The sequence below is a fragment of the Plecotus auritus genome (genome assembly GCF_963455305.1).
Source record: "Plecotus auritus genome assembly, chromosome: 15".
Classification (NCBI taxonomy): Eukaryota; Metazoa; Chordata; class Mammalia; order Chiroptera; family Vespertilionidae; genus Plecotus; species Plecotus auritus.
In genome coordinates, this window is record NC_137781.1 from 12,177,661 (window position 1) to 12,194,371 (window position 16,711).

The 16,711-nt window shown below is 47.3% G+C and overlaps 1 protein-coding gene across 2 annotated transcripts in view; it reads right to left on the reverse strand.

The window, feature by feature from the left end:
* CRTC3 (CREB regulated transcription coactivator 3) overlaps positions 1 to 16,711 on the reverse strand; it is a 99,819-nt gene that overhangs the window by 12,999 nt on the left and 70,109 nt on the right. For both annotated transcript variants that reach the window (XM_080651708.1, XM_080651707.1), the window contains exons 4-10: positions 15,739 to 15,800; positions 14,796 to 14,858; positions 12,544 to 12,644; positions 7,511 to 7,546; positions 5,011 to 5,096; positions 2,653 to 2,702; positions 940 to 1,157 (exon numbers count right to left, since the gene is read on the reverse strand). In XM_080651708.1, the coding sequence (XP_080507834.1) occupies positions 940 to 1,157; positions 2,653 to 2,702; positions 5,011 to 5,096; positions 7,511 to 7,546; positions 12,544 to 12,644; positions 14,796 to 14,858; positions 15,739 to 15,800 (616 nt within the window). The remainder of the gene's footprint in view (positions 1 to 939; positions 1,158 to 2,652; positions 2,703 to 5,010; positions 5,097 to 7,510; positions 7,547 to 12,543; positions 12,645 to 14,795; positions 14,859 to 15,738; positions 15,801 to 16,711) is intronic.

Genomic DNA, 16,711 nt, shown 5'->3' on the forward strand with positions numbered 1-16,711 from the left:
CCACTGGCCTGCTCGCCCCCAACTGCCCCCCTGCTGGCCTGCTCACCCCAAACTGCCACCTCCCGCTGTCCTGATCACTCCCAACTGACCCCCACTGATGGCCTGCTTGCCCTCAACTGGCCCTCTGCTGGTCTGCTCAACCCCAACTGCCACCCCTGCCCGCTGGCCTGATCACCCCCAACAGTCCCCCACACCGGCCTGATCACCCACAACTGCTGTCCCATCCTGGCCTGATCACCCACAAATGCCCTCCCCTCTTGGCCTCTAATCGCCTCCACCTCGGCCCCGCCACCATGGCTTTGTCCAGAAGAACCTCTGGAAGGTCTCCTGCAAGGTCTCCCAGTCTAATTAGCATATTACCCTTTTATTAGTATAGATAGGAACACCCAAGTCACATTACGGGTAGCATTTTAATACAGCCACATCTTTTAGCACTTCTGAAAATTTGAGCCAATTATTTTGAACTGTGGTAATTTCTATTAAATATCTATGTAAGTATAAATATTGTCATCATATTCACTGTAAATTTTCTAAAATTCAAAACGTTCTCTTTTGAAATCCAATGGGAAATTGGAGGGATCTAGAGACGGCTGCAATGATTAAATATCATCATGTGATATTTAGTAAGAGCCACTAACACGGTTCGGTCAGCACAGACTAGAGTGGACACTTATTTCTTGACTCTCAAGTCTTATTCTCCAAGTCCCCGGGATACAGGGGCTGATGAAGACGATAAAGAGGGAGGCTTAGCCGAGCTGCCCAGATGCATCGTGTCTAGCAGACACTGGGCCGCCAGAGCAACATGGCAGCAGGGTCAGGAGCTACAAGAACAGGGATGTGCCCACTCCACGCTCCACTAACAGGCCACCTGGCTGGGCACCAGCTGTGAGGAAGCCCCCAGTGGACACGGGCAGGGTCCCACGGAGCAGGGACACTTACCAGAAGAGCTTCTGATGCCCAGGTGAGTCATAGCAGCAGGAAGGTTGCCCACACTGTTCCCCATACTCATGCCACCAAAGAGGGGGTTGCCGGTGTCCAGGGAGGCCGGCAGCGGCGCCGAGTAGTGGAGGTTGGTTAAGTCTGGCAGGGACCCTCCGGTGTTCAGGGTCCCCAGAAAGGGGGAGAGGCCCATGTTTGGACTGTTGTGTGGAAAAGCGCTGAAAAAGGAAAGATAACCATTACTTTCTAAAATCATCAGGCTTTGGGGAATAGGACACGTCTGATACTTTCCCTCGTCAAATAAAAGCAGTCAAAGATCCAAGTCCTCGTGTAAGCTCTGCCTCCTCCTCAGCCTGAGAACTTGCTTCCTTGGCTTCCCCCCTCTGCAGGGCCACTCCTAACCTGCTGGGTTGGACAGAGGATGCACCTATACCCACTTTAGAGGAATATTTTCCAAGACCAGATGAAATAATTGATGTCAAAGCACTTTAGAAATTATAAAGCACCATATAAAGGCACTGCTGTGCAATTTACACGGTTCTGTTTGCTAAGTTTCTAAATTCTCTTCTCTACACACACACACACACACACACACACACACACACACACACACAAACAGTATCTCTGTATCAACCAGATACCTTCCAGGATATAGTTTTTCAATTACAGTGTGGAGGATGGCTTAAGGGAGCAGAAAGACAGCAGGGAGACCCAGGCGGAAGCTATGGCTGCTTCAGGAAGAGGCGGGAGGAGATGAATTGGATTGAGGACACTCCATTCAATACAACACGATCAGCAGGGCCCGTCCCCAGGACCAGATACTGATAATGGGGCCTCAACAGACTTGGACAAAGCAGGGAGATAGACCCCAAAGGAAAATAACTTGCTTAAAATAAATGAACGAACAGATAAATAAACAAACAGAAAAGAACTTGCAGTAACATACAATTCAGTAGTACAGTGACAGAGCCTGGTGGCCTAAGGCGTGGGGATCCCTGGGGGCATCCGAGTTCAGTTTGAAGGCCAAAGAATTCACACGGTGAATTTATGCAGGAAAACCGTTCCAGGCAAGTTCACAGCGTGAGCAAAGCAGAAAGGCGCGAAGCCACACAGTGTGCCCAGGAACTCGGACACCGCAGGAAGGTCAAGTTTAAGAGGGGCGGGTGCTGATGGAGACGGCCCTGTAGAAGCAGGCAGAGAGCGTATGAGGCTGAAAGCTACACGCTGATGGCAAGAAGCCAGTGGAAGGCGGGAAGCAGGGAGAGACATGCACAGTCATCCTGAGGACAGTGTGGCTGACAGACTCGGGGGAGTGGAGGCCGGGGTGCAAGAGGCAGAGCCTGGACATAGAGAGGCAAGTTATGGCGCTCTGAACAGTCAAAAAGGGGGCCAGGTGCCCACCGGGTGCAGCTGGCGGGTTCCTCGCCATGCCTGCACGCTTCTGCTTCCAGTCGTGTGTTTACCAAGAGTCAGTTGTGTTATTCGCAAACATATGTATGGCAGTCTTGTTATTGCAGTTATGTAATATAACTACTTTAAATAACTGAAATATTGAGTACCAAAGAGCTGTTGTTTTTATGAAAATTCCGTTGACTTTCAACGTACACATAACGAGTGACATTTCACAGAGTTCTGTGTCGAAGTAGCAAGACTTTCCTTTCGGGAAAACCTTGGGACAATCCCCGAGCCGTGAACAGAAAGAACATCACTTACCTGCCGCCGCCAACGTCACAGGACCGAGGGCGCCCTGACAGCGACTGAATCTGGGGAGAGACAGAAGCTGGGCTTACTCACTGAAAAGCCAAATTCAAGCTCCTAGAAGTGTCTTTGTAAGCATCTGTAAGTCAGTGCAAGTGAGAGGCAGTTAGCAGCACCTCACTCAGCGGCCCTTTAAGTTCTGACTAGACTTCTCCAGGCACAAGGGAGGCAGAACATTAAAATTTTTAAAATTTGATGCTTTATTAATTTATCTCCTAGATGAATAGTATTTCCTTCAGAAAGGCCAATGTTTTTGTTTTTTTTAAAATATATTTTATTGAGTTTTTACAGAGAGGAAGGGAGAGAAGGATAGAGAGTTAGAAACATCGATGAGAGAGAAACATCGATCAGCTGCCTCCTGCATACCCCCTACTGGGGATGTGCCCGCAACCAAGGTACATGCCCTTGACCGGAATCGAACCTGGGACCCTTCAGTCCACAGGCTGACGCTCTATCCACTGAGCCAAACCGGTTTTGGCAAGGCCAATGTTTTATGTACAGAACTTATTATTATTTTTTGATTTGTTAATCCTCACAGGAGGATATTTTTCCATTGATTTTTAGGGAGAGTAGAAGAGAGAAAGACAGAGAGAAACATCGCTGTGAGAGAAACACATTGATTGGTTGCTTCCTGCATGCGACCTGATCAGGGCCCGGGCCAGAGAAGAGCCTGCAATCGAGGTACGTGCCCTTGACCAGAATCGAACCCGGGACCTTTGGTCCACAGGCCAACACTCTATCCATTGAACCAAACTGGCCAGGGCTGTATACTAGTAGAGCTTTTAAATAGACATTCCTTTTCCATTGGCCTGAAAGGAAAAGAATACAAAAAATAAAACAGGGTGAAGAAAGAAGACATTACTGTCATAAGAAAATAAATATTTCAACTAGAAAATAAATTGGGGGGGGGGGGGAGAAGGACAGGGATTTTTTGGTGTTTGTTTACTGCAGAATCCCTGGACCTAGAATGCCTGGCAAAAGGTGCTCAATAAATGTACTGTATGTTGAAAAACATGAATGAATCCACTGACGCAAGTCTTCTCCCAGAAATGGTTAACGGAGGACCACAATTCCTTACGAACTGGGGAACGGAGTGCCTCCTCCCAGAGAGAGGCTGGGCACTCGGGAAGGAGTGGCTGCCCTGCCTTCTCTGCTGGAGGAGATGCGACTGTCCTCAGGTTAAAGCCTCCAAAACGACTTGTGTCTCCACAGCCATAAAGACAACGTGCAGCTGCTTATCCTCTGAGATGGATTTTATCTTCTTTATTTTTGTTAATCTTCACCCGAGGATATATTTCCATTGATTTTTAGGGAGAGTAGAAGAGAGAGGGAAAGGCAGAGAGAAACATCGATGTGAGAGAAACACATCGATTGGTTGCCTCCTGCACGAGCCGTGACCAAGGCCGGGGCCGGGGAGGAGCCTGCAATCAAGGTATGTGCCCTTGACTGAATTGAACCCGGGACCCTTTGGTCCTCAGGCCGACGCTCTGTCCACTGAGCCAAACTGGCTAGGGCAAGGAGATGAATTTTAAATCATTTCTCTCCCTCCCCCCAATGATGAAATATCAAATGCATCTCGCTTTTACAAAAGATCTGTCAAGGCCACGCCAATGCTGAAGAGGACCATCGTGGACGTGGCAGGAGAAATGGAACTGGACGAAGGAAGGCTAGGCAGGCGGGCAGTTAAGTGCAGAAGACAGACGAGCAATTGCATCACTAAGGGCTGGGAGGTGAACTGCTTTCTTTCAAAGGCAGCACAGCTTCCCTATGGGAAGAAGGGCCCAGCCCAGTACCGTGGGACCTCTCCCTCCTCCACAGTGGGAGGGCGGGGGTCAGCTAGCACAAGTGGACACAAATACTCATGGAAATCATAAAACAGATGACTTGTTTACCGACTCCCTGAGGACTCAGGTCAAGTGCCTTTGACTTAAAAAAGGGATATCTGGTGAAGCAGCAGTTGTGGATAGGAGCTGGTCACTGGTAGAGGGTGTTGGCCACAAAACAGAAAAGTCTGCCTATGACTTGTAACCAGGTGTCAGTGCGTTTAGTGATATGAATGAGATATGGGGGACTAACAGTTTGGTGTGTTTTTTTAATGAGTCCATTCACATGCAAATTAGGAAGCCAAGAGATCACTGTACTAACTTACCAACAAAATATGATCTTTCTTACTCGAACCATCATTCCCTAGTGTGTTCTTCCTATCTCTGCCCCCAGAGAAATTACCCTCCTTTTTCCAGTTCCTCGTTCCCCCCGCAGGGTGTACAGGGACTGCTGAAGGGACAACAAGCACAGTGAGAACTGCTCACCCACCTCCTTGGTCTCCCACAGTTGCTTTGGCAGTGGCTTGGGAACGTTTAACAGATTCTCTTCTTTCAACGAACCAGGGAAAGACATCGCTAAAGTGGGGGAAAGCACATTCATTGCGTTAGATGGCGGCCATCCCAACACCGGCCAAAGAAATGATCTTTGAGAGAAAAGAAACGATTTCACAAATATTTATTGTTGTTCTCAGAGAGAGACCGGAAGACAAGGGAAGGGCCGGCCCTCAGGAATGAGGGGACCTGCTGCCAGGCCGGGGGTTCGACATCAGAAACACTGGTGACTGCTGGGACTGCACATGCAGGTAGGGTTTGGTGACCACGTGCGCTCCACTGGGGCTGTCATGTCATGACTGTCTGTTTTCGCCCCACACTGGAGACCCATGGGTAACAAACCCCAAAAAAGTCACTTAAAACAGGGACCAGCCCAGTCAGTGTGGCTCAGTGGTTGAGCACTGACCTATGAACCAGCAGGTCATGGTTCGATTCCTGGTCAGGGCACATGCCTGGGCTGTGGGCTGGATCCCCAGTAGAGGGCATGCAGGAGGCAGCCAATCAATGATTCTCTCTCATCACTGATGTTTCTCTCTGTCTCTCCCTCTCCCTTCCTCTCTGAAAGAAATACATTAAAAAAAAAAAAATAGGGCCCAAAATTTCAGAGTAAATTCTGAGAAAACGATTTGAAAAATGGAAAGAAAAACTCTACAATAAGTTTACTTTATCTTATTTTTACTAACACTCGGGATCTGATTGCATGGGTGGCCTCTCAGAATGAGTTAAGGAGGGTGGAGGCGCTGTAACAGAGCCTGATGCGGTGCCTTTACAGTCAACCTCACACCATCAGGACAGCCGCCGTTCCTCCTCAGATATCCAGGCTTATCAGCGGCCCAGGTCTCTCTCCTGATCGTGATATTCAAGCCACTCTCTTCTGAAGAACTCATTTTGTCCACATCCTTGTTTGATTTCCTTTTCTTCAAATGCTACCTCGTCTAACTCTTACTATGAACGGCTTCGGAAATGTGAAGTCCACAAGGGCAGGGCCTTGATTTTAGGCAGCAGCATTTCAGCACCGGGGGTGCTGGCAACAGTGCCAGCTCAACCCTGGCTCTGCAGTGACTCTCAAACTGGGCGGCAGGAATAGTAGGTTTGAGAGCCTTTATAAAGCAATACAATGAGGCCCTCGAGAATAAACAATCGCTCTCTACGGCACTGACGGATGACAGGAAAAGTTTCAAGGGCTGAGTGAGGTGGCTTCATGCCTCAAGGTTACTGCTCATAAGAGGTTGGTCACAGGAACATGGCTGGGGCCGACCAAGGCCTTAAAGAGGGCTGCTTCCTTAGAGAAGTTCACTGATTTTAGTCTTTGTCTCCAAGATTTGTTGAGAATTCCTCAAAGGATCCATTGGGGGGATGAAAAGAAGCTTGAAGCCAATTATTTATTTGTCCTAGTGGATATTTACTGATGTTTCAGCTTCTCATGATGTTATTCATGGCCTGAAACGGCTTGCCCGGAAAAGGACTCAATAGGATGACGGCAGAGAATTGTGCCTCTAGTGTGAGATGCGCCTCATATAGCATACTCCCCGCGAGTCGTTACCTCTGCAATTTATTATAAACCTAATTTAGTGGTTCACTTTCAAATTGCAAAAATTAAATTTCAGATGGTGAAGGTTTAGGGAAAAAAAATAAAGTGTCTGGCCCTGAATGAATAAACGAACTGTGTCAGATCCTCACTTATCACTGGCTTTGAGCGACATTTCAGCAGATCTCCAATATCACTGTAATCGGTTTTATAAATCTCAGTATCTTCTGCAATCTCTGCAGTTTCATTTTGCAGTCGATATGCAGTTTCCTCGCACTGCTTATTTACATGTGTCAATCACTGAGTCTCAAAACTTTCTAAATGGGCAGAGACAGGCAGCTGAGGACGGAGGAATACTGGAATAACTAATGGTGTAAGTGACCAATTCATTAATATTTTCTTTTTCCTTAAAGATTTCTTATTGATTTTTAGAGAGAGAGGAAGGGAGAGGGGGAGAGAAACATCGATGTGAGAATGCAACATCAATTAGCTGCCTCCTGCACACCCCCTCTTGGGAATCCAGCCCGCAACACGGGCATGTGCCCTGATCCGGAATAGAACCGGCAACCTCTAGGTAGAGGGGAAGATGCCCAACCAACCGAGCCACACTGGCCAGGGCGACCAAGTCATTAATATTTTCACGTGATGACAACCTTTGCTTCCCTGCACACCCCTGTGACTGGGATTATGGGGAACCAGATGATGCAATCTCACCACACGCTTCCTTTCCCGTGGCCTTGGTCATGGGTAGCCCTAATTTAATAGAGCATCTCAGACAACTAAACTAATTTGGTTGTCAGCATTTTGGGAAGTTCTGAAACATGAGCATCAATTAGTTCACATGTTGAAAGGAGGTCATGTAAACTGCCGTCAGCATCCCGCCCAGCCCAGTAGCAAGACCAATCCGTACCTTCCCCAAGTCCATTGTTCTCACCATCACAGAAACCTGGTGGGAAAGAAAACAGATACTTTTATATGGCGCTTTCCTTTTCCTATATTCATGAATTTGTCGCTCTTTCTGATTTGAAATTGAATTTTTAAAATTCTATCCATTTTGGTACACTGATTGAGGTCCAGCTAAGATACATTGGCCTTTATGCTAAAATTAAGACAGATATGGTTCATTTAAGCCTAAAGTTGGTTCCTATCTACTTTTCTTCTCCTTTAAAATTATCTCACTCTTAAACTGTCCTGAGAGAACAATTTTCAAAATCTGAGAACCTCTATTCAGCTTACAAAATAAAGAAAGGATCGAAACCTCTTCCAAATGCATCGCCCACTAGGAAGGGCAGGTAACTGCTTCACACTCGCCACACGGGCCTAGCGGAGCAACAGGAAGTTCCATACTGTGTGTTGTTATACATATATTTCTTGCAAAGAGTCAAGTTATCTAAAAAAATAATTTATCTGAAGTCTCAGTCAACCTAAAAAGTGTATGTGATAGCTATTCACAGAAATTTAAAAATCTGACTTTGAATACATTCTAACCAAATAAAGTATTTTTTTTTTTAACATTTTGGTTCTTTTCTTTTTAAAGAAATATGTTTGTTTTTTTTTTTAAAGAAAGAGAGAAAGGGAGAGGGAGAGAGAGATAGGAAGATCAATGAGAGAATATCGATTGCCTGCCTCCTGCACGCCCACCACTGGCGATCGAGCCCACAACCCAGGCATGTGCCCTGACTGGGAACTGAATCGGTGACCTATTGGTGCATGGGTCAATGCTCAACCAGTGAGCCACACCGGCTGGGCTGAATAGAGTATTTTTAATCCATAAAATACACTGCTAATGACAAGTACAGTATATCCAACTGCTCTAGGCTAAAACCAAAGACTTGTGCCAAGAAGGTAAGGTTATTATTCTCTTCAGAGACATCAATTATACCAAGTGAGTTTTCAATATAAAATCAGGAGAAATTTTGAAGTTCTAAGCCTTTAAATATAGGCTTACTTATTTAAAGTTTCAATATGTTTTTGGGTAAGCTTAAACTGTAAGTTAACCAGATGAGTCTATAAAAACGTAAACTAAATATCTAACTATCATTCACTCAACATATATGAAGTTCCTACTAAATGCTAGACGTGGCAGGTGACAGCGTGTAGGGGTGAAGACAGAACCTGGATACAAACTCTACAGCCAGAAGACACCCAGTTTTAGTGGCGGCTGGGTGCCTGGCCAGCACCAAGGGTCCCCAGGAGCAGGAAGAGGTCAATAAATTGAGCACATTCATAAAGACAGAATTTTTTCAGGCTGATAGAAACAGAATCTAAGTCAGCGATTGAAAACAGAATCTAAGTCAGCGATTAGTACCTGTAAATATCTGTGTTCTCCGATGGTCTTAGGCAACCCTGCTAGCGGTTCTCAACACAGATATTTACATTACGATTCATAACAGTAGCAAAATTACAGTTATGAAGTAGCAACGAAAATAATTTTATGGTTGGGGGGTCACCACAACATGAGGAACTGTATTAAAGGGTCGCGGCATTAGAAAAGTTGAGAACCACTGCTCTAAGCAGAGGGGGTCCTTTAAGAAGCCCCTGGGGCCTCAGCCTCCTCATTCTGGGCCTTCCTGCCACCGAGGGGACGCTTTTTGCCCTCTCTATGACCCGGGATGCTTGCCCTCTCCCTCCCATCATGCACAGGCTCACTTCCTTCAGGGTTATCTGCATTTGAAACTTTTCCTTAACCAGGCAGGTCAAAGCGTATCGCATGTTGAAGGTCACTGACATCTGGGCCTCTACCGGACCCAGAGGAGGAGCTCAGGGCTGCGGCCCCAAGTTGGCCATGCTCAGCTTCTAGAGCTCTGGGTGCAGAAGACAAGCACCCTACGCGCATCAGCCTCGGCTCTAGGACTCTCTGAAAGGACGCGGACCCCCCGGCCTCCTTCCCAGGCTGGCTGTGAGCCCGGCAGAGTGAGGGGACGGTCCTAGGCGCTGGGACAGGGCATGTCAGAGAGCCCGTAACTGCCGCCATGTGTACGCGTGTGAAATGATAACTGAACGGCACAGGCTGCCAGGGCAAGGATCAACATGTCCTTTCAGAGATTCTGGCTAATTAAACAAGAGAAAATGTAACGATCTTGTTTGGTTGTATCCAAGTCTATTGCTGCCATTTATATCAACTGCTAATCACTTACATCTAACTGTCATGACGCTCAATAACCATCATGAAAATTACTACACATGCATCAGAAGAATGGCTTCGTTTTCTTGGGACACAAACCGCTCATTAATGTATCCAAGTTTACTGCTCATGGAGTTAAGCAGATGTTCCTTTTTCATCCACTCACAACAACGAGTGGGAACACTAATCGAAGCGACATCATTATGCTCAGGAAGGTCCCCAGAGGCAGAGCAGTTAATGTTGCTTCTGCTATGAAGCCCGACTCGGGACTCCAATTACATTTTCCCATCACTTGCTTAATCTTTATTTGGTTGGTCCTATAATAAGAAATACCTTTTTGCGAAGCTAGTCGTTATTTTTAAAATCCAAGAGGAAAAGAAAATGAAAAACTTTAATGAATTACAGGGGGAAAATGCATGAAACGATTTAAAATAGCTCCCACCAGCAAACAGAACTCTCCAGAAATAATTCCCATCCTTGGAGACTTGACTAATATTTTAAACACACTGGCTTTCCCATGTAAACACGTCCATATTTGGATGTGTTTCTGAGTTCTGCGATACTTACAGGAGCAATCACGCGGTTCAAGCTGGAGGGCAGCCCGCCGTCCGGGCTGTCAGATACGTGGCCCAACAATGTTTAACTGCTGAGGTGACAAGGAGCGCCCACTGATTCTCAAGTCACCCCAGAAAGCCTGCTATGGGATGTCTTTCTCTCTCTGCTCTCCCTGTCGGCCAGGATCAACATTCTCTTGCCTTCTCATCCATCCTCTCACCGCCTGACACTTCTCACCACGTCCCTCTGAAGCCACATCACTCTTGGCACAAACACTTCCCTCCATCGGCACTTTCTTTAGTTATTTTCTTTTCTCCTTGCATGCAGCCTCAAAAGGTCCCACTTAAATTACCTATGATTTCCTGTGCTCCCTGGGCCGTTAGCCCTTTCTGGAGTAAACTCTGCCGGAAGGAATGGCTGCGGCAGAAATCAGCTCTGCATTCGGGGTCCCAGGTAAAAGCCCATCGGTCTGGCTCCCTCCCAGTCCAGGGAGACTAAAATCCTGCCGCAGTCACAGGGCCCCCACGGATCTCCGGCTCTGCTTCTGCTGGGCCTTGTTTATATCTTCCCATCTCTACCCATCCTGAGCTAACCTCCCCACCTCCCCAGGTACCCGCTTCTCTAACCCACACCCAAGTCCGACATGACCGCCAGCTTTCCTCTCCTGTCCCTGTGGGTGGAAACTCGGCTGGATGGCCTTCCCCGATCCTAAAAGATCCTACACTTCACAAGCAGCAACGGTTTGGTCACCTCCGATTGCACGAGGGAACAATTAGCACTAAGTCCTGTCCTACTATGTGCAAGAAAGTAAGGCCAGCCATGTTCTCCTCAGAAGGAACAGACCATTAGGCTTCAAATTGTCTAAAAAGTGAAGAACCCAGCAAAGCTTGGCTAGAGATTATTTGCCTGTTGCAAGACCAAACACATAGTCGTTCCTGTTTGTGGACAAGAGTCGATCTGGAGTACTGACTGGCACATGGAATGGGCAATCAGAGCCACTGTTCCTACTAGATTATAACCCGCGAGAGGCAGGCCGGACGGTGTCTCAGCGAGCCAGCCTGAGCATGTGCAGGCTGATGCTAGCGAGTGCTCTGCACACGTAGCCACTGTGGTTTCTCCGCCCTTCCCAGCACCGAGGGCTCCTCCGGCCAGGCACAGGGCTGGAGGTAAGACCATCAAGATGCTGACTTCAAGAAACCGACTCTGAACACAGGAGTGACACAGGTGCCGAGAGAGCCACCTGCACGCAGGAGCTTTGGGATGTTAGAAGGACACGGATAGTTCTGGCAAAGAGAGGAAGGCCAAGGATGGCCCCACAGAAATGAAGACAAAGCGGAGGGTGTTGATCGGTAGGTCAGGAGTGAGTTACGGGAGGAAGAGATGAGAACAGAATGAAACATTAGCAGAACCCAATGTGGTCCTCACAGCTGACTTGGGGAGGAGAGAAGTGGGGAGGGGGGGCGGTCCTGGAGCTCCTGTCATTCCAGCTGAGACTGGGACTCTCCTGGAGGGAGGGGGCACGGGGGACTGTACGCAGGAGACTGTGATCAGATGTGAGTTCACTCTGGAAGCAGATGGCAGGAAAAGGCTTTCCCACTCCTGTCACTCCGGCTCTCTCCTCCGCTTCACTCACTCTGGCCAAAGGAGGCAGAACGACGGTCTCCCTGGCAAAATGGGGGACAACTGGGCAGGCGATGCCCGGCCCCAGTCCCGTCCTCGCCCTCTCAGGGCCTCTCTGCTCGGCCTTTCAGTCTGACCTCACCCTCCCATGGCACTCGGCCTGGGCCAGCGCGGCCGGGCAGTGGCTTCAGTCATAATGGGCATGGACCCAGAGAGAACCCGCGTCCTCTTCCCACTGATAAAGACATCTAGCTTCATCTGTCACTTGCGATTTTATTTCTCAGTTTGCTCAGATCCTAGGTGAGAAAAGAGGACCTTCCGATAAATCACGTAAAACTGGATGAGAAGTACCTAGGCCTGGAAGGGAGGAGACCGGCTAGAGAGCTACGAGGAGTCCAATGAAAATGATGAGCGGGAGGGGAAGAAAGGAAACGGAGCCCGGAGATGCTGAGGCGGGAGAACCTGCCATGGAAGAGGCAGCCACCAAGCATGTGACCTGTAAGCGCCACTCATCCGCCGGAGCGCACACACCTTCCCCGCCGCTCCTTCTCGGGAGACCACCAGGCGGGGGAGCGCATGCGCCAGGCAAGATGCCACAGGACAGGCAGAAGCAGAGCCACTGCGGGCAGGGCCGTGTGTCTTACCCATGTATGCGGCCGGCCAGGCCGACTGGCCCCCTCCTCCATAGGGGTCCTGGGGCTTGGTGCTTAGAGCACTCGTGTGAAGAGCAGAATCAGAATTGGTCCTGAGGGGGAGGAGAGAGTGTGGCTGAAAATCCGTTTTTCCTTCGTGACAACGCAATAGTCTTTGCTGAACATTACCAACAGGAAAGAAGGTCAGGATGATTCTTTACGATGCTCCACGCAATGAGGGATCTGGACCTACCTGAAGTCCCTTACATCAGTAACAGCCACTGAAGATCACCCACACCCCACATGACTGTCATTTGTGCTCACATAGCTTTACACCTTGAAGCCGCTGGCACAGCTTACTGATCTATTTCAATAAGGCCTGGATGCGTGGCTTCCTCCAAGACCTGCCCATCCTTCCTCCACGGAGAGGAACTCCTGTCTGAAGGCTCACCTGTTGCAGCGGTTCTCAGACCCTTTCGGGGGCAGTACAAGTTAAGGGACTTGCAGTTCATACTAAAATGATCTTTGCCCTTCGCTCGTTCTGGTGAGCAGAGTGGAGAGTGACAGAAGCCGTGTGACATGCGAAGTCACTGCAGACTAAACGCATCGGCAGAGGACCCAACTTTCATCGAGGGATTCATAGAAGAGATAACAATGCCACTCTTCTCAATACACTTTTCTGTTTTGGAAAATGTCATTTTGTTTCTTAAAGAAATATTTATGTTAACATGTGATGGATTTATTAGTTTTATTTGGCTATTTTCAAATTCATGAATAAGTAACATTTAAACATCTCTCAATTTAATTTCTAATATCAATAGACAAATCCCCACAGATACACCGACACAAACAGACACTCTAGGGTCTCCGTGGCTTCTAAGGTGGTAAAGGACAAAACACTCAGGAACCGCTGTTCTAGAGTGTATTTCTGGAATTCCCCAGACAGCTCCAACTTCTAAACAGCCTCGATTCCAAGAGATGATGGTTGTCTCATGCAGGTCAAGCTGTCTGCCATAAAGAGGACTTGTGGGCTTCCAATCAGCCTAAAATGCTGCTTTGTGGCCTGTTCAGGTGCTGGCCTCTGTGGCCTCACTGCACGTGGCTGTGTGTCCAGACCAGGGAGAGGCAGTCGGAGCTTGCGTGTTGCAACAGGAGCATGGGCTCTGGGTCAGAGGGCCCTGGGTTCAGATCCAGCTCCTTTCGAGTCACAGAGACTCCACAGAGAGTGTCAGATGCAGAGAGACAACTGGGAAATTTTGTGTTTGTCTCTTTTGAAGATCTAATTGGCTTTATTAAGTGATTCATGAATCGGGCGGCATCCCCTCTAGCAGCTAGAGGGGCCCCCTGGGAAAATGTGAGTACAGGCTGGTATTAACGATATTAATGAGTTATTGTTAATTTGTAAAGTGCAATAATGAAACTGCACTTACATTTTGTTTGTTGTGAAAGGTTCTTACCAGCCTTACACTGTTAGATACATTTATAGTAAAAGATTCTATCTAGCCAGCTGTGGGATGGGGTGGGGGTTAGAGAAGAAATGGCAGAATGCTAAGGAATGAAGCTGAAAGATGAGCACGAGGGACTTCTTATAACTCTTTTCCTTTTTGTGTATGTTTAAAATTTTGCACTATAAGAAGTTTGTTTTTTTTTAAATCCCAGTTTCATCATGTATTAGCTAAGAGGCCTTGGACAAGTCATTAATCTCTTAGAACAGAAAACAACACACAAAACCTCGTCCTTATAGGACGTTATCAGGATTGACTAAATAACATACACCCCAAGGGTCCTAACAATAGCTAACGCTTACTGAATACATACCATTCCCGTGTATTCTCTTATTAATCTTCATAACCGTCCCTTAATGCAGATACTATTATCTCCCTTTTCCAAATGAGAAAACCGAGCACAGAATTAAATAACTTGTTCAAGGTCACATAGAAAGAGGCAAACCATGTAATCCAAGCATGTCAAACTCGCGGGCCATGGGCCGCATGCCTCGTTTATTTGGCTCGTGTTAGCCTTTGAGTTTGACATGCTTGCTGTAGTCTCATCCCAGACCTCATGTTCTTAAACTGTATTAGTCTGTCCTCAGTGGACATTCAATAAATGGTGAGGGGTTTGAGGTTTGTTTTCTTAACACTTCATATAAACACAACTAGTTATGAACAGACTCTGGCAACTAGGCACTATATAAAGAGCATCGGGGCAATCAAACAGATTGGTTTCTTTCCAAGTTATTTCTACTTAGGAAACAATGCATGTACCTGTTAAGTGCAGATGTCAGCCTGAACCCAGGATGCTTTTCTTCCTTCCAAGGACGCTGCTGCCTTTAAACACCAGAATAAGATAAAAAGAAAAGGAGTTCAATAGACAAGAAGCAAAGCAGAGACTCAGACCTGGGTCTGAGAACTGACTTTTCCACTCTCCTGGCTGTGCAACCTGAGGAAGTCCCTTCAAAATGCTCGTGTTCCTCACCACGATGAAAATGAGGTCAGACTGAATGATCTCTCTGGTTCCTAGGATTTCTGATTTCTATGATAAAACTGCCCCAAATCTGTGAGAATGGGATAGCTACCTGGGCATACAGAGTTTAAAAAGGTGTGGGGCAGCCCTAGCCGGTTTGGCTCAGTGGATCGAGCATTGGCCTGAGGACTGAAGGGTCCTGGGTTTGATTCCAGCCATGGGCACATGCCCGGGTTGCGAGCTCGATCCCCACTGGGGGACGTGCAGGAGGCAGCCAATCAATGATTCTCTCTCATCATTGATGTTTCTATCTCTCCCTCTCCCTTCCTCTCTGAAATCATTAAATATATTTTTAAAATAAAAAATATGTTTAAATAAATAAATAAATAAAAAGGTGTGGGGCAAACAAACACCTTTGAAACCTTTTTTAAAAATATATTTTTATTGCTTGAATTTTGTGCACTGGGCCTCTATTATAAGTCAGTATTTTATTGGCAAATATATTCCAAATATGTTTCTATTTGGTTTTAAAAGTGAAGATCTAGTTATATTTAAATAACTTTTCATTGTAGACTTTCATATCAGCCTATGATTACACATGAAAATACTTAAGTTTTGTAAGAGCAAACATGATTCTGTTTTATATTAGAAATTTCTAGAACAGCATTCAAGGCAGATAAAATAAAGCAAAAGTTTCTAAAATGAACACATGCCCATCTTATCTTTAAAATAGGGTTTGCTTACCTTGGCCAACTCTCGTCCAGGGGCTGTGAGGAGTAATTGGCTCCAAAAGTGCTACCATCAAAGTAGAATTTTTAATTAGGGAAAAATAAACTTAATGGAAAGGTGGAGCAGAAACAAGGCAGGGGAGTTATGGAGAGTTACACTGCGGAGGGAGGTTCTGGCTCTTATCTCTCCCTCTCCACCCACCAGCTCTTCCTCGGGTTCTCTTATCACTTCCCCTGGAGCGTCCACACCTAACCAGGGCCGTCTTCGTGTGATTCACGTGGGTGTCTCTCATTTTTCAGGTCTGCAGGAGCTTCTGTTTTTAAGAACTCCCTCCACCCCCACCCAAACCTGGTGGGACTGTTGTCCTGCGCAGGCCTCCCTGCCCCGCGGGAGGGACCCAGGCCGGGTCTTCCCAGCCGGGTACCTGACGCTCCTGGAAACAGCGAATGGTTCAGGGATGAGCTTGTGACACAAACAGGACCAAAGAGTGCTTTGAGGGAAAGGAGAAGGGGTTCCCCCAACTGAGGGGGTGAAAGCCTGTGTACGCATGCCATCAGCACAGCGGTGGCACTTCCCAGATACAGTCTCAATGCTACTGCGTGAATCCCTGGGTCTAGCCTTTGGGTGACATAAGCCGATATGTTTCCTTTTTCAAGTCACGGAAGTCCTATTACTAATAACCATCAGCTTGTGGAGAGATGCATGCGAACTTCCTTATGTGGTCAGGGACTCCGCTCCACAGATTCTGTTCTTCCGTGGGCCTCCCACGCCTTGGAGCGTGCACCACACGCGTGGAGAAACCAGCACGTCCCTGCACCCACACCCGCACCCGCACCCGGAATGCAGTCGAGAAATTTTGGTGAATTTAGTAACTACACCCACAGAACAGTCTTCTAAAACATGCTTCATCATATCACCCTCTTGCTCAAAAACCCTCTATGATTCTCTATAAAAGAAGCCAGCATGCCCGGCCGGTGTGGCTCAGTGG